Source organism: Mastigoproctus giganteus, chromosome 12 (genome assembly GCF_048544385.1).
Source record: "Mastigoproctus giganteus isolate SK-2022 chromosome 12, ASM4854438v1, whole genome shotgun sequence".
NCBI classification, from domain to species: Eukaryota; Metazoa; Arthropoda; class Arachnida; order Uropygi; family Thelyphonidae; genus Mastigoproctus; species Mastigoproctus giganteus.
This window is the reverse complement of record NC_143586.1, coordinates 31,980,397-31,999,889: the sequence shown is the minus strand read 5'-3', so window position 1 is coordinate 31,999,889 and position 19,493 is coordinate 31,980,397. Positions and strand designations below refer to the sequence as shown.

At 35.1% G+C, this 19,493-nt stretch overlaps 1 protein-coding gene across 1 annotated transcript in view; it reads right to left on the bottom strand.

The window, feature by feature from the left end:
• The window catches only part of LOC150076854 (poly(A) polymerase type 3-like), a 341,061-nt gene that overhangs the window by 30,751 nt on the left and 290,817 nt on the right, over nt 1–19,493 (bottom strand). The window contains exon 20 of the mRNA XM_090386405.1: nt 598–774. Within this exon, the coding sequence (XP_090242531.1) occupies nt 598–774 (177 nt within the window). The remainder of the gene's footprint in view (nt 1–597; nt 775–19,493) is intronic.

Here is a 19,493-nt window from a genome sequence, read left to right as displayed (position 1 = left end):
TATTAGTTCCTTTCTACATAAGCACAAGCTAAGACAACACACTTCTGCCACTGACAAATACACTTCTGGTGGCAGCTTTTGTAGAATTTTTCTGGTTGAGATAAAGAGACTTCTGAAAACATGAGAGACCTTTCCAAAATCAGTGTTAGGTACTCTTTCAGGTAGTCTCACATAATCTTCTTTTTCTCTCTCTTTCAGGAAGCAATAGTGAGGGACTTTGTAACATTAAAAAAGCCGATGTCTGAAAAATGTTTGCTGTGAAAAAAGGAATCCAGGATGAAGAGGAAGACATCTAAAGGGACAATGGGCTATACATTAAAATTTCAAAGCCACACTGTGTGTTGTCAGACACGATTTATGTTCAGGGGCATCCATCAGTTTTCCTAGCTGTTTTTCCTTTGAAAGCTACATGTAAATTGTACAGAAGGCTGGAGTAACATATTCTGGTGATGGCACTATCCTTCTGAACATAGTCTATGAGAATCACAACACACATCAGTCAAATCATACAAGGTTTATTTTGCCCTCTCTCACACACACAAAGTAATCTCTCCAACTATTTACATAAAAATTCATATAATACACAGTTTAACTCACCAAAGGAGTAGACAGCCTATTTGATTTGACGGGAGGGGAGGTGGTACTACTAACGGATGATGACAGACAAGAATCAGATTTGCTTTGATTAAGTGTCTTTTTATTTTCAATCTTTGTGTCAGAGTTGGTTGGTGTTGCTCCAGGACTATTTTGTGGTGTGCAATTTGGGGTGGTGGCCTACAAGAGAAAAAGATAATTGCATTAAATTCATATAAAAATTAGAAAAGCATTCATTATATATTAAGTCCATAATAAACTTTTTACTACGGAGCAGGAAGGAGCTACTTTGAGTTAATAATTTTGTCCTGAAAAAACCAAGTCTAGAGAGCAATTAGTGTAATCAATGCTCTCTCTCTCTCTCTCTCTCTCTCTCTCTCTCTCTCTCCTTCTTTCACCCTGCCTTAAGAAAGGATACTCTTTCTGGCATTCTATTGTTTCTCATGCTCTCCTTGTTTTTGTAAACTTCAAAAATTGCAGTCATTCCATTACATAAAACTAATTTAGTTGCTAAGGTGTGTGTGTGTGTACTAAGGCTATGCAGTGCAGTATATTGTGTCTGTAAATAGTGTATGTTTTGTGGCCAATTTGCCATATGAACAAGTTAGTTAATGTATTTGAAATGTTAACACATTTCGGGTGCTGCAGCAATTAGTAATAACTGATTCCTAAAATATTCCAATGAAGCACTGAAATTTTTAAATAGATTGGAGCTCTTGTTCCTAATTTATAGTAATATTACTGTAAGAGAAAACTAGGGAAGGAATGTCACAAAAATAGAACTGAACTTAGACCCATCCCAAGGGCTAACAGAATATACAGCAAACTCTCGATTAACCGGGACACTTCAAGACTCCAAATAAAAAAAAAAGAAGAAAGAATCGACCTGAAATCATAAAATTCAAGTAATAACTAGAATAGGTATAAACAGATATTTTGCAAGTCATAAATAAGCGACAAGCAGCATTATAAGTCGTCATTGGGAGATTAGTGTGCCTATTATCTTGCAACTCCTGCTGTCTTCACACCTGCCGCTTAAAAAAAAAAAAAAGAAGAAAAAATAAATAAATAAAATAAACAAAGAGACAAATGTTTAGTTTGTTTTAGTGCATTGCATTGATTGTTATGTTCCATTGCAGTGCAAAAGGACAAATTTTGTTTTGTTATTTATGTCACCGATGTCAGAAATTTTTTTATAGTAATTTTATTTTTTGTTTAGAAATCACGAAAATGATGGGTAAACGCAAAAGAGTTGCGTTTTCAGTTAAACTTGAAATTATTCAAAAGTTTGAAAACAGTGCATCCGTTAAATCTCTAAAGAACCATTATAATGTTGATGACCAAACCATACGCAACATCTTAAAAAATAAAGGGAAGATTTAAAATTGACATCATAAAAAAATATAGGAAAGCTGTTAGACTTAAAATCGACATTGCAAAAAATAAAGGGATGCATTGTATTGTACATGGGAGTAGTACGTGGTAGGTTTTTCGTTTTTTTATCTATCGGCATATTTTTTACGTAGGTTGCTGAATATTTTTCGATACAGTAAGTCCCCGACTTACGTAACTACGGATTTATGTAAATTTTTTTCCGCCCAATTTTTTTTTTTTTTTTTTTTTTATTAGGATTGTAAAATTTTAAAACAAAAATAATAAATAAATAAAATAAGCAATCAATAACAACGATCATGGCATGCACAAATTTCACAAGTGAGACACGAAGTAACAAGCAAAAAAATAGGAAAGAAGAGAAGATTTTTACAATTTATTTATGGTTCTTTTTTTTTATATGACTGAAGATTTCAGTGAAGGAGACACATTTCACCATAATAATGTAAAAACCCACACAATTCCAGCTATCAGTATTATCACAAATGCAACAATATCGAGTTTACTACCCATTTATAATTAGATGCACGAACAGTGACCTACAGAAATGTGCTTTAGTGAAATGTGAGTTCGCGTGAGGTGATAATAGTGTGTTCCCCCCTTAACCCTTTGAAGTTCTTTTCAAAAAATTTCATTTTGACTGTTATCATGGTACCGACTAAGAGAATAAGTGACAGTGCTACTAGTAAATCTACCAACAAAAGGAAAGCCACCAATTTGGATCAGAAAATTAAACTAATAAGGATGTATGAAAATGGCCAAACATTAACAAGTATCGCGCGGAGTTCAGATTTGTAAATAATAATATAGTAGCAATATGTTATTACTCATTCCCGACTTACGTAAAACTCGACGAAGTAAGAAGTCCCAGAACGTATCTCTTACGTATGTCGGGAACTTTTGTATTTTTGGATTAACCGGAAAATTGATTATCCGGGATTTGTTTTTTTACCATCTATCCCATAAAATCGAGAGTCTACTGTACATAGAAATTTGGCAGCAATCCACATTTTTCTTGTTGCTTAATGTGAAAACACTTTCATTTATGCATATTTTTTTGGGAGAATGAGGGTTGTGAAATCATAACTGGACCTGAAATTTTCCCAAGGACCAACAGAGCAGGTTGAAAATTGATTCCTTTCTGTTCTAGAATAATATGCAAACTTTACTTTCATTTATATCAATAGATTTATCCTCTGAGCCCAAAAACACCGAATTTCCAGGAGGAAAAACCATGACACCCAAGCCTGATACCAACTAACTGAGCTGAGGTGTGAAAAAAATCACATAAAAATCCTCATGTCATGGAGAGGATGGTAATAATATCCACTATGCTACTTGCATAGTGGAGGGATGTATGCCTTCCTGTTAAAGTTTACAGGAAGGTAAGTGGTTAATTGAAAGAAAAAAAAGGAAACCAAAGCAGTTCCAATAAATGCATATCACTGAAAAAATGAAGGTTAGAAAGCACACATAAGCAACTTTATTTAAACTGCTGTATTCATTTATGTTTTTATAATCAATTGTAAAAGAATACAAATAGACATTTTAAAGCTAGTAAACTAAAGAAAGTCAACTTTGTCTTTTTCACATACTGATGAAAATGAGTGGCAATTTTTATGGTTTATCTAAAAATTGTTCAATACACTACAAGAATCACTGCACTTATATAAGAATATTAGGTCTGCAATTGTTTTGAGGGCAAAACATATAAAGTTCACTTTTTACAATGATACTACAATCATTGTAAAAAGTGAACTTCATATGTGACAATGCCAACAAAAGAAGAAAGATAAATATTTAATCTCATAATCTGTTTCAATTTAATATATTATTTAATATATTATCTTAATAATAATTTTAACATATGTATTGGATAAAGTAAATCTTTGGGAAAGGTGTTTTTTGTTTGATGTTTACAAGGCACTTTTTTTTATTATTTCATTAAAAGATTTTTTATGCTTTTTGTCTATTTCGAATATAAAAAACCATTAAACTGAATATTTTCCATTTTGGAAGTCGCTGCTTCATAAATTTTAATATTAAGAGAAAAATCATAATGAATACAATATAATGTATAAACATGTTTTATTAGAAATTAAAATGTAAAACTTGATATTCAGTTGGTATTATTTATCTGTTTTTTTTTTTGTTTTTTTTTATCTTGTCGCATTATACAGTTCCTGTATATCAGTGACAAAACATGGGATTTTGTCAATTATAGACAGGAACTTTGCCAGCAGGAGGTGATTATCCTTTTGTACTAAGCCATGTTTTGGTCACATCTTGAGTACTGGATACAGGTCTGGAGGACTTGTTTTAGAAAGGATGTAGATTGCTGGAACATGTGGTGCAGAGAAAGGCAACAAGATTGGTGAAGAAAACAAAAGGGTGATCTTACCAAGAAGGACTTCAGTTCTGCAAATGCAGCATCTACTTCAGTTCTACAAATGCAGCATCTAGAGACTAGGCACTTGCGAGGAGATTTGATTGATGTGTTTAATGTGATTTGATTAGTGTCCAATCTACCGCCCTCAGGCAGGATACGCCAAAGAATAATTTTTATACTGCCCGCACAGAAAGTGAACTAAAACAGCATTTTAAATTTTGTTAATTATTTCAAGAACTATGCATTTGACACTAAAATAAGTGGAAATAAAAGAAACCTTCTGCTTAACTTTGGTGGCTGCGCAGTACACGTCACTGAAAATGTAACACACTATTTTTTCTCGAATCACTCAGTGTGGCAAATCTAACTTGAATATGGCACCTGTACAGGAAAAGGTTGGACACCACTGGTTTAGGGAACTGAATGGATCGGGTAACTTAATGTTGATAGTCCTTCCTCTTGCAAGGGGCATAAATTCAAATTAAGGATGGATGGTTGATTGTTAAAACAAACTTCCATCTGTTGTTGTTGCAGCAGGTACGAGGGACATCCAATAAGTTATCTACCTAAGGTACTTCTCATAGTTATACAGTTTCCTCTTGATTCCGCAGACCTCAATTTCCCAGACAAGATTCTGAAAATTCCACTATACCACCATTTTTCGGACGCTGACTGTAATTCATGGGACATCCCGGCAGTTAGCATGCATGCACGGCGGCAGTATTGTTTTTGTTGTGCCTGGCCATGAGAACAGTGCACTTTGTATCAACATTTATCCATTGTTAGTATTATTTCAAATAATTTTTGTGACCATAACTGGTTTCAAAACAAACAAGTGTTAAAAGAAAATGTACATCTGAGTGTCAGTCGAAAGCTTGAGAGTAGTGCTTCAGTGGCCAGTGTTTATGAGCAGTACAGAGTTAAAAAGCAAAAAAAAAACTGTTTCTGATATTTGCAAGGCCAAAGGAAAGCTCCAAAGATTTGCATTAAAGTATAATATTGAAGTATGGGTTCTGTGAGTGACAGAAAGCAAGCAAAGATAAAGATCTAGAAGAAGCTGTTTACAAATGGTACGTGCAAGAGCGATTAATGGAGTGAATGTTACTGGTGCTACTTTACGCACTGCAGCTGAGAAACTGGCTAAACATATGGACATTAACAATTTCAAAGCTAGTGATGGACGACTGTGGGATTTTAGAAATCGGCATGGCATGTGTAACATGAAAGAACAGTGAAGCTGGGCCTGCTGCAACACATTCAGTTGAGCATTTATGATAAAGGAAAGCCTGCTTTTATCCCAGGTGTATAATGGAGACAAGACTGGGTTATTCTGGCAGTCCCTACCAAAAAACATAACTGACTGGCTAGAGGAAAGTAACATAGATCTGGGCTACCGGATCTTGACACCAGAGGAGACTGCTGATGAAGTGAGAGAGGTGACATCAAGGGGGCATCCAGTGATGAAGAAATTATTAACAAAAGAAAAAGGACAGCAGTATGAGAGGCACTTGATTTTGTCATTCAGTATGCCAGTCTCTCAGACAACAGTGAAATCCAGTCCCACTACCACCATTCACCTACATTAAGAGAAGCTGTCATAAGGGAGCAGTATAAGGTATGTAAACAGATGAAGCGGGACACATTCTTTGAATTTGTTGCTGCTCCTGCCCCATCTTTGTCCCAGCCTGCCTCATCATCATAGCAAGCCACTTCAGTGGAGCCACGAAGCTCCACTGATACAGAATAAATTATTCTGAGTCCCACTATATGATCACAGTACAACAAACTCAGTTCCATCTCCATCAAGGTAAGGGAAAATAGTTTTTTTATTTTTGTTTTTGTTACATTATTTTTTTCTAGTATATTTATTTTTACATATTGTACTACTTACATTGCTTATAAGTAATGTATGTGCATTGTGTATACACTATCTATTATATTTAATCATGTTTACTATGGGTACTATACAGTTAAATATTCATTCGGAAAATTCGGACTGCTGGGTTTTTCGGACAACCCTTCCCCACATTAGTCTGCAAAATTGAGGGTCATCTGTATTTCAATGATTCATGATTTATCACGTTCCTACATATCTCAACTTCAATCATACTAATTTTTATCCCACTATGTTTTTAGACTGTGCTGCTATAACAGGAAGAAGGAAGACATCTGTATCAAATTACGGATTTGCTGAAATTGGAGCACTGCTCAGCCATCACGTTTCTCACCAAAAAAGGAAATGGACCGGAGGCCATTCATGAAAGGATGGTAGCTGTGTATGGCAACAGTGGACCTTCAGAGTACCAGGTGAAATTCTGATCAAAACAATTCAAGTGGGGTAGGTAGAGAGTCCACTGAAGATGATCCATGTCCAGGAAGGCCTGTGACAGCAACCACTCAAGAAATGTGCAAAGCTGTGGAAACCTCTTGTGCTGAATGTCAAATGTTCAAAGGTCTCCTGAATCTCTAGGGAATATGACTTATCTGAGGGAGCAGTTATAACCATCCTCCATGAACATTTGGGGATGACTAAGGTCAGTGCAAGGTGCGTCCCCAGATTTGACTCCTGTGCAGAAGCAATTCAGAGTATGGTGTTGTGAGGAGAATTTAAAGCTTTATGGAAGGGAGCCTGAAACATGGTTTATCACTGGGATCTTGAGACCAAGCAAGAATCAAGCAATGGAAGTACAAGAACTCTCCCCCACCCAAAACATTTTGGACACACCTTCAGCTGGCAAGATTATGGCGACTATTTTTTGGGATGCTGAGGGAATTTCGTACATTCACTACTTAGAACACAAGCAGACAGTCAATGGGGAGTCATATGCATCCTTACTGTACAACCTAAGGGAAGTCATAAAGGAAAAATGCCATGGAAAACTTTCCAGAGGTGTGCTGCTTATTCACAAGAACACACCAGTGCACAGGTTATTAATGCTTTGAGAAACTGCGACTTTACAGAACGTACCCATCCATCTTACAGGTCCGGATCTGGCCCCTAGTGATTATTTCCTGTTTCAACATCTCAATAAAAATGTACTTGGACATTGTTTTGCTGATGATAATGAACTGAAGTCTGCTGTTTCTGTGTTTTTTGATGGTCAGGACAGAGAATTTTATTTATATGGTATTTCCTCATTGCTAACAAAATGGAACAAGTGTAATGAAGTTCAGGGGAGTTACATTGAAAAATAACAACAGATTTTTCCCTCTATCTTATTTCCTTCGTAGGTAGGTAGATAATTTATTGAATAAAGTTTGAATAAATTCAAGGAAGAACTACACAAATTCTTGGAGGGAATGGATGGATGAAGTGGGTATTTTTTTTGGCTGATGCTCTATAAGCTTACTGTCTTGCATCATTTCCCACTATTAATAATACTTCGGATTCACAAATTTAGCATAATACTGGCAATTCAAATACAGTGAAACTTCTATTTATTGAATTTCTATATATTACGAATTTTTTCGTAAAACGTTGCACCTTGAAACGAAATTACATGTAAAATTAACCCCATATAGCAAAGTGTTAGTCTCTCTATAACGAATTTTTTAAAAAAATTAGTAAATAGTAAAAGCATTTTTGAAGATTTTCAAGCATTACTGCTAAACAGCCGCTCAAATATATGGCCTCGTTCCCTCCAAAATTGTGCAGTATCATCTGGAATTAATCATCCTTTTAGTTAATACTTGTGGCCATTGATGCCTGTAGGGGGGGATCTTTGTTTCATTTTTGTTACAGTTATAAAACGAAATGGGTTTTCTTAAAAGTGGTCATAAACTTTACAATAAATAGGAATAGATTTGTAAATTGATGTTGGCTTAGGGGAAAACGAAATTCGCTGTGGTAAGCCTTTAGCGTGCTGCGGCGGCAATACATAAAATGCTACCATAGTCAAGTTTTTAGTAACACCTACTGAGTGATATTCGCTTCTCACCTCAACCATACCATGTGACCTTCCTGTCAATCATTATATGATATGTCCGTTCTCATCTAATTGGACTCCCAGTAGATGGTTTTCATGAATTTTTCTTTTTTTTTTAAATTTTGTTCTTTTAGAACAATTTGTCATCAATCACATGGGTTTTATTTATTTATTTTTTTCTGAAAAGTAACATACAGCATACATTAACCGCAAATTTTCTTTCGTGTATATATGAATGAAAATCGTACATTTCTTCAAAGTGATTTATAGGAAAAGTCACGTGATACTGTTGAATTGGCAAGCGAACGTCACCGAGTAGGCGGTACTAACGATTCACTATATAGCCAGCACAGCGAAGTTTGCAGTGTATGTATCAGCAAGAGCTGCAGTCCAGTAATTTTTACGTTTGCAGAAACAATGTCGAAGAGAAAGTGTTTAAGTATTAATGATAAAGTAAAGATTCTTCATGATATTGACCAGGGTTTTAAGAAAAAAGATATTGCAGAGAAATATGGCATACCTGCAAGCAGCTTTATCTATGATTTTAAAAAATCGAGAATCAATTTTAAATGCAATTGAAGGAGGAGCAGACAAGAAACGAATTAAGTTGTGTATATACGAAGATGGTGATAAAGCTGTTCTAAAATGGATGCAAATGATACGTGAAAAGAATATACCAATATCAGGTCCAATAATTAACCAATAAGCTCTGAAATTTGCACAGTCCCTGGGCCATACAGAATTTACTGTGAACACTGGGTGGCTAGATAAATTTAAGAAGCGCCACAGAATTGTGGAAATTTGTAGAGAAAGTGCTAATGTAAGCAAAGAAGATTGCAACAGTTGGAGGAACAATACTTTAAAGAAGATTTTGGAAGAATATGAACCTAAGGATGTTTTTAATGCTGACGAAATGGGTTTATTCTTTAAACGTTTACTGAATAGAACACTTGCTTTTAAGGATGATAAATGCTTTGGCGGAAAACAAAGAAAGAATAACTGTGCTAGTTGGAGCAAATATGACAGGAAGTGAAAAATTAAGACTTTTAGTCATCGGAAAATCAAAAAATCCAAGATGTTTTAGAGGCACAAAATCTTTGGAAGTTGACTACACCTTTAATCAAAAAGCATGGATGACAAGTGGTATCTTTGAAGACTGGATATTAAAACTAGACAAGCGTATAACAAAAGAAAAAAGGAAAATCGTGTTGGTAATTGACAACTGACTGGCACATCCTGCCAAACTTAAGTGTGAAGTTATTTTTACCACCAAACGTGATGTCAAAACTCCAGCCAATGGACCAAGGCATTATTAAAAATTTTAAATTTCATTATCGAAAGAGAATAATAACAAAGATTGTCAATGCATTATCAGAAAATAGAAACTTGGAGGTTACAATTAACCTTAGAGATTGCATCTCTGAACTGGCAAAAGTTTGGACAAACAATGTCACTGAATACACTATTCAAAATTGTTTTTCAAAAGCGGGATTTGCATTGAATACAGAAGTCGAGCAACAACTGGACGAACAAGATGAACCGGACTTCATCACACAACTTTCACAACTGAAAAACTTTTGGAAATTATTAGAATCGTCTGGAAACATCGAAAATGAAATAACACTGGATAGTTATGTTTATGTAGATCAAGATCTGACTACAACAGAACATCCAAATGAAGATGAAATACTGCTGAACAGTGTCAGACGTGACCATGATCACGAAGAAATTAACAATGATGCTGAAGACACATCAGAACAACCCGTAGAAAAGCCAACTCGCGAAGAAATGATTAACGCTTTTAAAACAGTTCGTATGGGTCTACAGTTTTGTGAAAATGTTCCTGATGTTTTTAATGCTCTGAACAAATCTGAGGTTTTCTTTGAGAATCAGACATTTTTTAATTGTACTGTGCAAACGAAAATTAGTTTTTTTTAAATTTGTGATACTTACCGGTGAAAATTGTGTATTTTTTTTTTTGATTCGGTAATTGTTGGCGCACCGGCTTCTGTGGCCATATTGCACCTCCCAAGGTTTTTGCAGTACTTTGATCCAAGCCCGAGGCGGGAATCGAACCCACGACCTTTGGGTTGCCGGGCAGGTACTTTACCCACTCGGCTAGCCCGGTCGGCCTGGCGAGAATTGTGTAAATGTAATTTAAATAAGTGTTTTTGAAATAAAATACATTAAAAATAAATGTAGATTCATTTTCATTTTCTAATTAAATAATTTCTAATAAAAAAGATATTCTCTGTATAACGAGATTTCTCTATAACAAATTTTTTCGCTGGATTTATTGAATTCGTTATAGGGAAGTTTTGACTGTTTTAGAGTTATAAAAATAACTAAAACTCTATAGTTTGAGTTATTTTTAACATTATCATTAATGAAGAGAAAGCTTTTTAGATAGGCATGTGATCAGTAAAAAGATACTGATATAGGGAATTCATTGCATTCAGAGGCAGTAAAAATTTGATCTACAATATATCATGAACTCTGGTTAGAATTTGGACAATAGCAAATGTGTAGAAGATGGCAGGCTGAAGTTGTGCAAACCAAGACTGGATTCTTTTTTCCAATGATGGAGGTAACCTAGGATATAAATTCAGCATACACACCTCTAAGCTTCGAGCAAGAGGAATGATATTTAACCATGTATGTTGAGGATGGAGACAGATATTTTCTTTTATAATGCAGAAAGATTTCTCGATGAGAATTGAACTTCACTCTGCTTGGCTTTTTGTCAACAGGTGAAACCAATGTACCAGCCATAGATGTTATCAAAATACTGCTGTTCGGTAGAAATCCAATTTACCAAAAGAACCATAACGTCATAAATACAAGACAAAGATAGGGATTCCAGCACGGTGAGTCTATCCTTACTGCTTCTTATGTTTTGGAGCAAGAGTGAGATGTTAATAATGTGGTAATAACTATTTAATAATTAAACAAGTATAATTATTTTACACAAAACACGGATTTTTATTTCAATCCAAATTTTCCGTGTGACAATCTGAATCATGGAGTTTCTTTCTGAAATTCAAATTTGACATGTGGTGACAAAGTTTAAGAAATTCTCCCAGGGATTTGAAGGAAAATTGATATGTTATTGTTAGAACTTGACATGTTGTCTGTGCATGATTGTTTGTTATTTGGTTTTTAGGAGCATTAGCAACTAAGGCCATATTGCTCCGGGATATGCGGTGGTCATTCCCTGACCTTTCCGCATCCTCCGTATTTGGTAGTGATGGGCTCGAACCCCAGTCTAATCAAGAAGCGTGTGCTACGCACCACTGCTCCTTCCCACCTGGCTACAGAGGCATCGTCTGTGCATGATCACGAGCGGCTTGGATAGTCTCAGTTGAAGTGGCCAGTGTTCAAGATTTCTTATCGTAGAATAACTTTCATTTCATGCCAGCTTTTGTGCATTAATAAAGGGTTATTTGCCAAATTTTGATTTTTCAATGACAGGATCACCCTGTACATACTACAAGTGTTTGAGAGAGACAAACCTTGTCTCACCCTTTTTACTTATTTCCAATTTCTGCATAATACAAAAGCATTCCCAATATTATCCTCTGACCTCAATACAATCCTATATCAATCTTCTATCTCTCCAATTAATTTCCGTTATCTTTCAGTATCTCCAAAAGTCCCCCCCACCTCAATTTATCCTATCAAATACTTTTACCAAATTCACAAAATAAGCATAAAAATTCTCATTCTTATCTATTTTTATTTCCATCCACAATCTTTACCCAATTTCCTTAAATTAGTCAAATGTAGATGTAGGCAAGACTATGCGAAATTTAATGTTGTCTCACATCAAATTAAATGGAGTTTTCCTCTGATATTTCAATTCAGTCCATGTATAGCTTGGACTGGTGTGTCTAGTCAAAATTAATTTTTAAAATTCAGTATAGTTTCAGCAAATATGCTGCCACGGTACACATATATTTTAAATAAAGTAAGTGCCGTTTATAGTGATCACTGGTTAAAAGAATCAGCTGCTTTATAAAATCGAATTTCAAAGAACCGATTCAAATCAATAAAATGCACTACACTTTTATCGTTTATTAGAATTACATCTTTGGTTATAAGAATCAATTTTGAAAATGCCTCTGTGATATTTTTCTAAAGGCACATTTCTGGAGGTTACTACCATAAAACAAGTTGCAGTTTTCAGTATACAGGAACTCCCCAACTTACGTAATACTAAACTTACGGAAATTCGATTTTATGTAAGTTTTTGCCGGGCGGTGCAAACTTAAAAAAATCGTGGTAATATCGTAATGTAAACCCAATAACACACTTTTTTTTTTTTTTTTTTGTAATTTGTTCCAAGTCTTGGAAGTTGAAAATTTTGCTGTATTACTAATCTATTTGTCTCTCTAAAAGGTCATATTTATAATGGAAAATCGCACTACCCTTTCATCGTTATCATATGTTCCTGTTATAAAAATCAATTTTGAATGCCTCTTTGATATTTTTCTAAATCATGTTTCTGGAGGTCACGACCAAAAAACAAAAACAATTTGCACTTTCCGGTTAATTGGGCTTTTCTGTTAGTGCATCTAATTGTAAACGGGTAGTAAACTCGATCTTATTGTATTTGTGATAATACCGATAACTGCAATTGTGTGGGTTTTTATGCTATTATGGTGAAATGTGTTCAACTTCACTGAAATCTTCAATCATATAAAAAACAAATTTTCAGAAACTTCTCTTAATTCCTATTTACATATTACAATGATGAAGGGAACCAACAAAAAGTGCAAGTGGTGGTAGCGCAAGGAAACAAAACAAAATTGAGTTAGAAATGAAGATGAAAATGATTAAGTACGAAGCAGTACAGAGTTTGTCATCTATTGCAAGAGAATTAGGTCTCGCTGCTTCAACAGTGAACACTATTTTATAGAACAGTGTGCATATAAAAGAACATGTCAAAGGATCAAAGCACTTAAGATCAACAGTGATCACAAAACAGTGTTCAAGTGCTATATCGAAGATGGAACAGCTGTTAATAATATGGATGGAAAATCAGATTTAGAAGCGAGTATCCCTGAGTCTAATGACCATTCAAGCAAAAGCAACAAGTATTTATAAAGATATTAAGGATAAGTACAGCAAACCCCAACCCAAGTTCGTGGCAAGAAGAGGGTGGTTTAATAGGTTCAAGCATCGCGCTGGTTTCCACAACATTAAAGTATGCGGTGAAGTCACCAGTGCCAATTCTGCAGTTGCAGGGAAATTTTGTGATGTGTTGGAAAAAACTATTGAAGGTGGCTATTCAACGCTGCAAATTTTTAACATTGACGAGACTACTCTGTATTGGAAAAAAATGCTGGATCGAACATATATTGCCAAAGAAGAAAATACAATGCCAGGTTTCAAGGTGTCAAAAGATAGGGCCACGCTCTTGCTTAGGGCTAATGCAGCGGGAGATTACAGATTAAAACCACTGCTTGCATACCATTCTGGAAATCCTCATGCATTTATTAAGGGCATCAATAAAGCCACCCTACCCGTGCATTTCTGATCGAACCAGAGAGCTTGGATAACAATATCTCTCTTTGAGGATTGGTTTAAATGCTGCTCATTCCCGAGGTTGAAAAATATTGTAAAGACAACGATGTTCCCCTTTAAAGATTTTGCTTCTTTAGATAATGCTAGTGGATAATGCTTCTTTAGATAATACTACTGGATAATGCTACTGGACATCTTACATATCTAGATGATTTCAATTCGAACATGAATCAAACCTATAGATCAGGGTGTTATTTTGAATTTAAAAGCATACTATTTACACACAACAACATGCTCAGGCATTGTCTGCAGCAGACGATGAGAAAAATTTTACGTTAAGAGACTTTTGGAAATCTTACAATATTTACCATGCCATCTTAAACATTAATAAGGTCTAAGCGGAAATTACAAAAAGTTGTTTAAATGGTGCATGGAAGAAAATATGTCCACGGCACGTAAAAGGCTTCAAAGGATTTGAAAAAGAAGAATTATACGAAGAGGTTACAGATAAGATTGTAAAGGTTGTAGAGCTACTTCAGTTGGAGGCTGATGCCAAAGATGTGGAGAGGATGATTAGAAGGAATTATCTAATCAAGAACTTATTGACTTGCAGGCAGCGATGGTGAAAGAAGAAAATTCTGACGAAGCTCAAGATGAACCAAATGAGGAGGCGAGACGCTTCAGCACCAGAGAGATGGCAATGGCAAGGTTTGAGAAGATGGACCCCGACAGTGAATGATTCTTAAAAGTTAACGGAGGGGTGAATGATAAGCTTATTCGCTGCAAAGAAATCTACAATGAAAAGAAAAAAGCCACCGTCCAGTCATCCATTAATATGTTCTTTCGTAAGGCTGAGCGGCAGGCCCCTTCTAATTCTCCACAGCCCTCAACCTCTGCAATGGCGTACTTATCAGCTGAAGACGTCGATTCTTGCAGTGATGCTCGAGAGATAAACTTACTGACGTTATGCCTGTCTCCTCTCTTTGTAATTTTATAATTTTGAATTTTTTTTAAATTGCATGCTTTTGTAATTTTTCCTGCGCCTGAAATAAAAAATTGAATAAATACAATAAATAATTCTATTCACATGTTCTGATTCAATCAATTCAGCGAGCACAGTTGCGAGTGCTGCACAAGCACGGGGGAAATTCCCCGACATACGTAGCGTTCCACGGAACGCAAACCTTATGTAAGTCGGGGAGTTCCTGTATTGGACTTTTTTGTTTGTACAATCTTTTATAAACGGGTAGTAAGCCTGATCTTATTGCATTTACAATAATACTGATAGCTGGAATTGTGTGTTTTTATGTTATCATGGTGAAATGCGTTACCTCTTCACTGAAATCTTCCATTATATAAAAAACATAAATAAATTTTCAGAATCTGCTCTTCATTCCTATATCTAAACCTCATAAACTTTTTACTCTGTATTCCACTTGCGCATATCATGTTAGTTCCAATTTGGGCATGCAGTGTGCTTTGTATTGATCGATGCTTATCTTTTTTTACCGTTTTAAATTTTAATAGCCCCCAAAAAATGTCAGTGAGCAGAAAGAGTGAATTTGAGTGTAAAAGATAAGTTACCAATTGCAGAAACATATGACAACTAAGTCGCGATACTCATCACGTTGAAAAGCCTGAAGACATGAATGAACAGATTGGGTGGACATAAACAGTGATCTACAAGTTACTACATCTTTAACAGATGAAGAAATTGTCCAGTCTGTTACTGATAATTTTGCCAAGGAAGAGGAAAGTGAAGATGAACCCGAACAAATTTCAGTTACAAAATGGCAAACTCGTGAAGCTATAGCCATCCCGAGGAGAGCTGGTGCAAGTGATTGTGAATATAGACTGTTATACAATATTGAAAAATCTATAAACAGACTTTGCAGTGATAATTCAAAGCAATCTAAAATATTTATAATCATATTACAAGTGTTATGTGTAATTAATATGTATATTAATTAAGCTATGTATGTAAGTATAAATTTATTTTGCTAACCTGTGGATAACATTTCTTCCGATTTTCACATATCATTTAATTGGTAATGAACAAGTGTAAATGCTCCAATGTGGACCAGTTCATGTTAGCTGTTACATCACATGGATCTTATACATATACCGATGAATGAGGAATTGTTGAAAATGGAATGTTAAGTTGTCATGCTGCTGCTCTAGCACTAACAGATGAATGTTGATTTCATGCTGCACCATCAGTCACAGAAACAACAGCTCCTCAACTGGGGAAAATCCTAGGCCATGAGCTATAGATAAGTCAGCTATTTCGTTAAATTTTCTCATTTTGCACAGACAGTTTGGGAAGGTTCCTCTTCTTAATCCTTTCAAATCCTGGTATTAGGATTAGTATTATTAGTATTACTAGTGGCAAATGATGCAAGGAAGCAAGCAGCCTATCACATATCTATCCTGCAGCCATCCCTTTTCAATTTATGTCTGCTTATTCTGTTTGAGAAAGAGCAAGTATGACATCAGAATTTAGTTTAGTCAATCCATTTACAGCCTTAAACATTTCAATCAGGTCTCCTTACAGATTCCAAGTTCTGTAATCTTCAGGCCTGGCCTTTCATGATAAGATTATCCTTTTATGTTCTTGACTAATATTTCTGCTCTTCTCAGCAATGATTTCTGTTATCAGTATTATATTGTATAAAGCAATGATTTCTGTTATTTATTCCTAAGCAATAGTAGACATAACTGTGTCTACTACAGCTTAGGAATAGGTAACAGAAATCATTGCTCTCTACAAGGGGATAATCACTTCCTTTTCTGTGCTGACAAAATTATTGCATATGAGGTGCAAAGCAAAAGTTTCCCAATTGGCCAAATGGAGTGCTAATCACATGCAGTATAGCATGTGGTTAGCACTCCGGCCTATTTTATGGTGTACTGTTAGATACAGCTGAACTAATTAACTGTGAGTTAGTATGGCAAGTTTTGTGCTGATAGGATGTGGTGCTATTGTGAAATTGATGTTTCAGTGTGTTTCTGCTGCATATGTCTTGTGATTTTTTAGCCAAGTAGGAAAGGCAGTTAAGGAACAGTGAATTTGCATAAAATTTTGTTGTGAACTTGGGAAAACAGCTTTAGAGACTTATGAAATGCTTAAACAAGCATTTGGTGATGCAATGGGCAGAACACAAACTTTTCAATTTTACTGGTATTTCCAAGGTGGCCAAACTTTGGGTGAGGATTCTGAGCAGTCAGGTTATCCAACATAAAGTCAGACTGATGAAAATGTTGAAAAAGTAATCACTAACAAGGACAAGACGGCATGATTACCAATATTTGTGACATTCCAGGCCTATTTTATGGTATATGCCAATGCTTTTTAACTGAAAATTTAAATACGAAGTAGATTGCTGCAAAATTTGTGCCCCTTTTGCTGAGTGACAAAGATAAAAAAAAAAAAAAAAACCAGGTTTCTGTGTGCAGAGATCTACAAGCAGATGCCAGAAAGGACAGAAACTTCCTTTCCAAAGTCATAACAAGGGATGAAAGCTGGGTTTATTGTTATTACCCAGAAACCAAGCAGCAGTCCTACCAGTGGAAAAGTCCATCGTCTCCACACCAAAAAAGGCAAGTAAGGCTGGATCAAACGACAAAGAGCATGTTGATTGTTTTTTTTTTGACAACGTGGGAATTGTTCATCAGGAGTTCCTTTAACCAGGCCAAACGTAGGTGGTAGATGACTTTCATCGACCGGTGAAATACCACCACTTTGCTTATTGGAGGCTTGAAGTGGTGAAACCCATGTTTAGTCTCTAGAGCAAAGTTTCCGGTATCCCCTTCCCCCCCATATTTCTCCTTCAACCCATGCACGGTACTAAGTACTATAAGGTTTTGATACCTTCGTGTTTGGGGTTTTCATAAAAAAAAAAAAAAAAAAAAAAAAAAAACTATAAATCACCAGTTCTACATTGGGGTCCTAAGATGTTTGACGATGCCAAAAAAAAAAAAAAAAAAAAAAAAAAAGGAAAAAAGGCAGACATATGGCACACTCAGGACTGCATCATGACAATTTGCTAGTCACACAGCTTTGTTGGTTCAGCAGTTTTTAGCCAAGACTTCCTATTTACCTGACTTGTCCAAAATCCAAAATGAGAATCAATTAAAAGGTCAAAGATATTGTGAAGATTCAAGCTGGAGTGCAGGAAGTGTTGTATACAATCACAAAAATGATTTCTAGAGATGCTTCAAACAATGGAAGAAGAGCTGAGATTGATGTATAAACTATGGAGAGAACTACTTTGAAGGAGACTACACCAATATGTCACTAACGTAAGTCTAAATTAATTTTATTCCTCCACTCCAGAAACTTTTGGCTTGCATCTTGTATCACTGACAAAACCTCATGGGTTGTCTTGTAACCTTTCTGCAGTGTTTAGAATACTTCATATCAGACTGTATAATTACTCCTAGATCTCCTGTTCTCCGCCAACTTCTAATGCTGTGCTAGTACTCACTTTACACTGCTGCGAGAACTCATAAGAGATTGAACAATTATTCTTAAATCTTTTTCCCAGTTAAGTGACTTAAACCTAATGCTTCCCAAGCGATAAGATGAGTAATTACTATTACCAAATGCAGACCCCTACTACATTTTCGAATACTATACTTTAACTACCACTTTTCTAGCCAAAGGTAGTAAAACAAGACCAATTTATCTAGTTCTTGTTTACTACCTTTTATATCTTTGTTACAATTCAAAACAATGCATAATTTATGCTGTTTGTTTTTCTATGAATCACCAATGCTGATCTTTAATACTATTATCATAATCCCAAACAATCAAGCCTGTTGTGCTCTCATGAATGTCATTAACAAATATCAGGAAAAAAAAAAAAAAAAAAATCCTATGAGTATGTGAACTCCTATCACTCAGGCAAACTTTCTTCCCCACTTTAGTAACTACCCACCAATTTTACACTGATCTAATCTATGTAAAAGGCATTCATGTGGGACAGTATCAAAAGCTTTACTAAAGGATATAGACAATACTGAAAATGGATGATGATTTCTAATTTGTGAGTCATTGATGAACCTATACTGGGGTTCTGTATTAGCTAAAATCTTTAACAAAATGTGCCAAATTTGATACATTAAAATAATTAAAATATGATCCTCATTCTAGCCAAGAACCTACAGGCCAACATTTGTGTAACACCACTTTTTGTGTAACACCAAATAAAGTATTTAACAATACTTTATTTGGGATGTGTGGTTTTGTTTTTCTACAAATCACTAATGCTTGTCTTGAGTAACCTTAGTAGATTATTCTCTGTGTTATATCTGATCACTGGTTAAATTGACATTTTTGATGCTAACCAACAAAGTCTTATTTCTCTAATCAACAGATGTGTTCTTCCTAACAAAAAAAAAAAAATAAATAAATAATAAAATAAAAAAAAAAAAATAAATAATTTTTTTTCTTGATGGGCTACTTTAACAAATAGCAAATTAAATACAGGCCGTTCTTGACTTTACAAGTTAATTCGGGTGCTCGTAAAGCGGGAATTTATTTCCCATAGACAATGTTAAAATAGGGATTACGTTCTCAACAATAAAATTAGTTAGCTAATTAGTTTGTTTAAACAATGATTGATTTATCGAAAGAAATGAAAACGTAGCCTGTAAAATCAAGC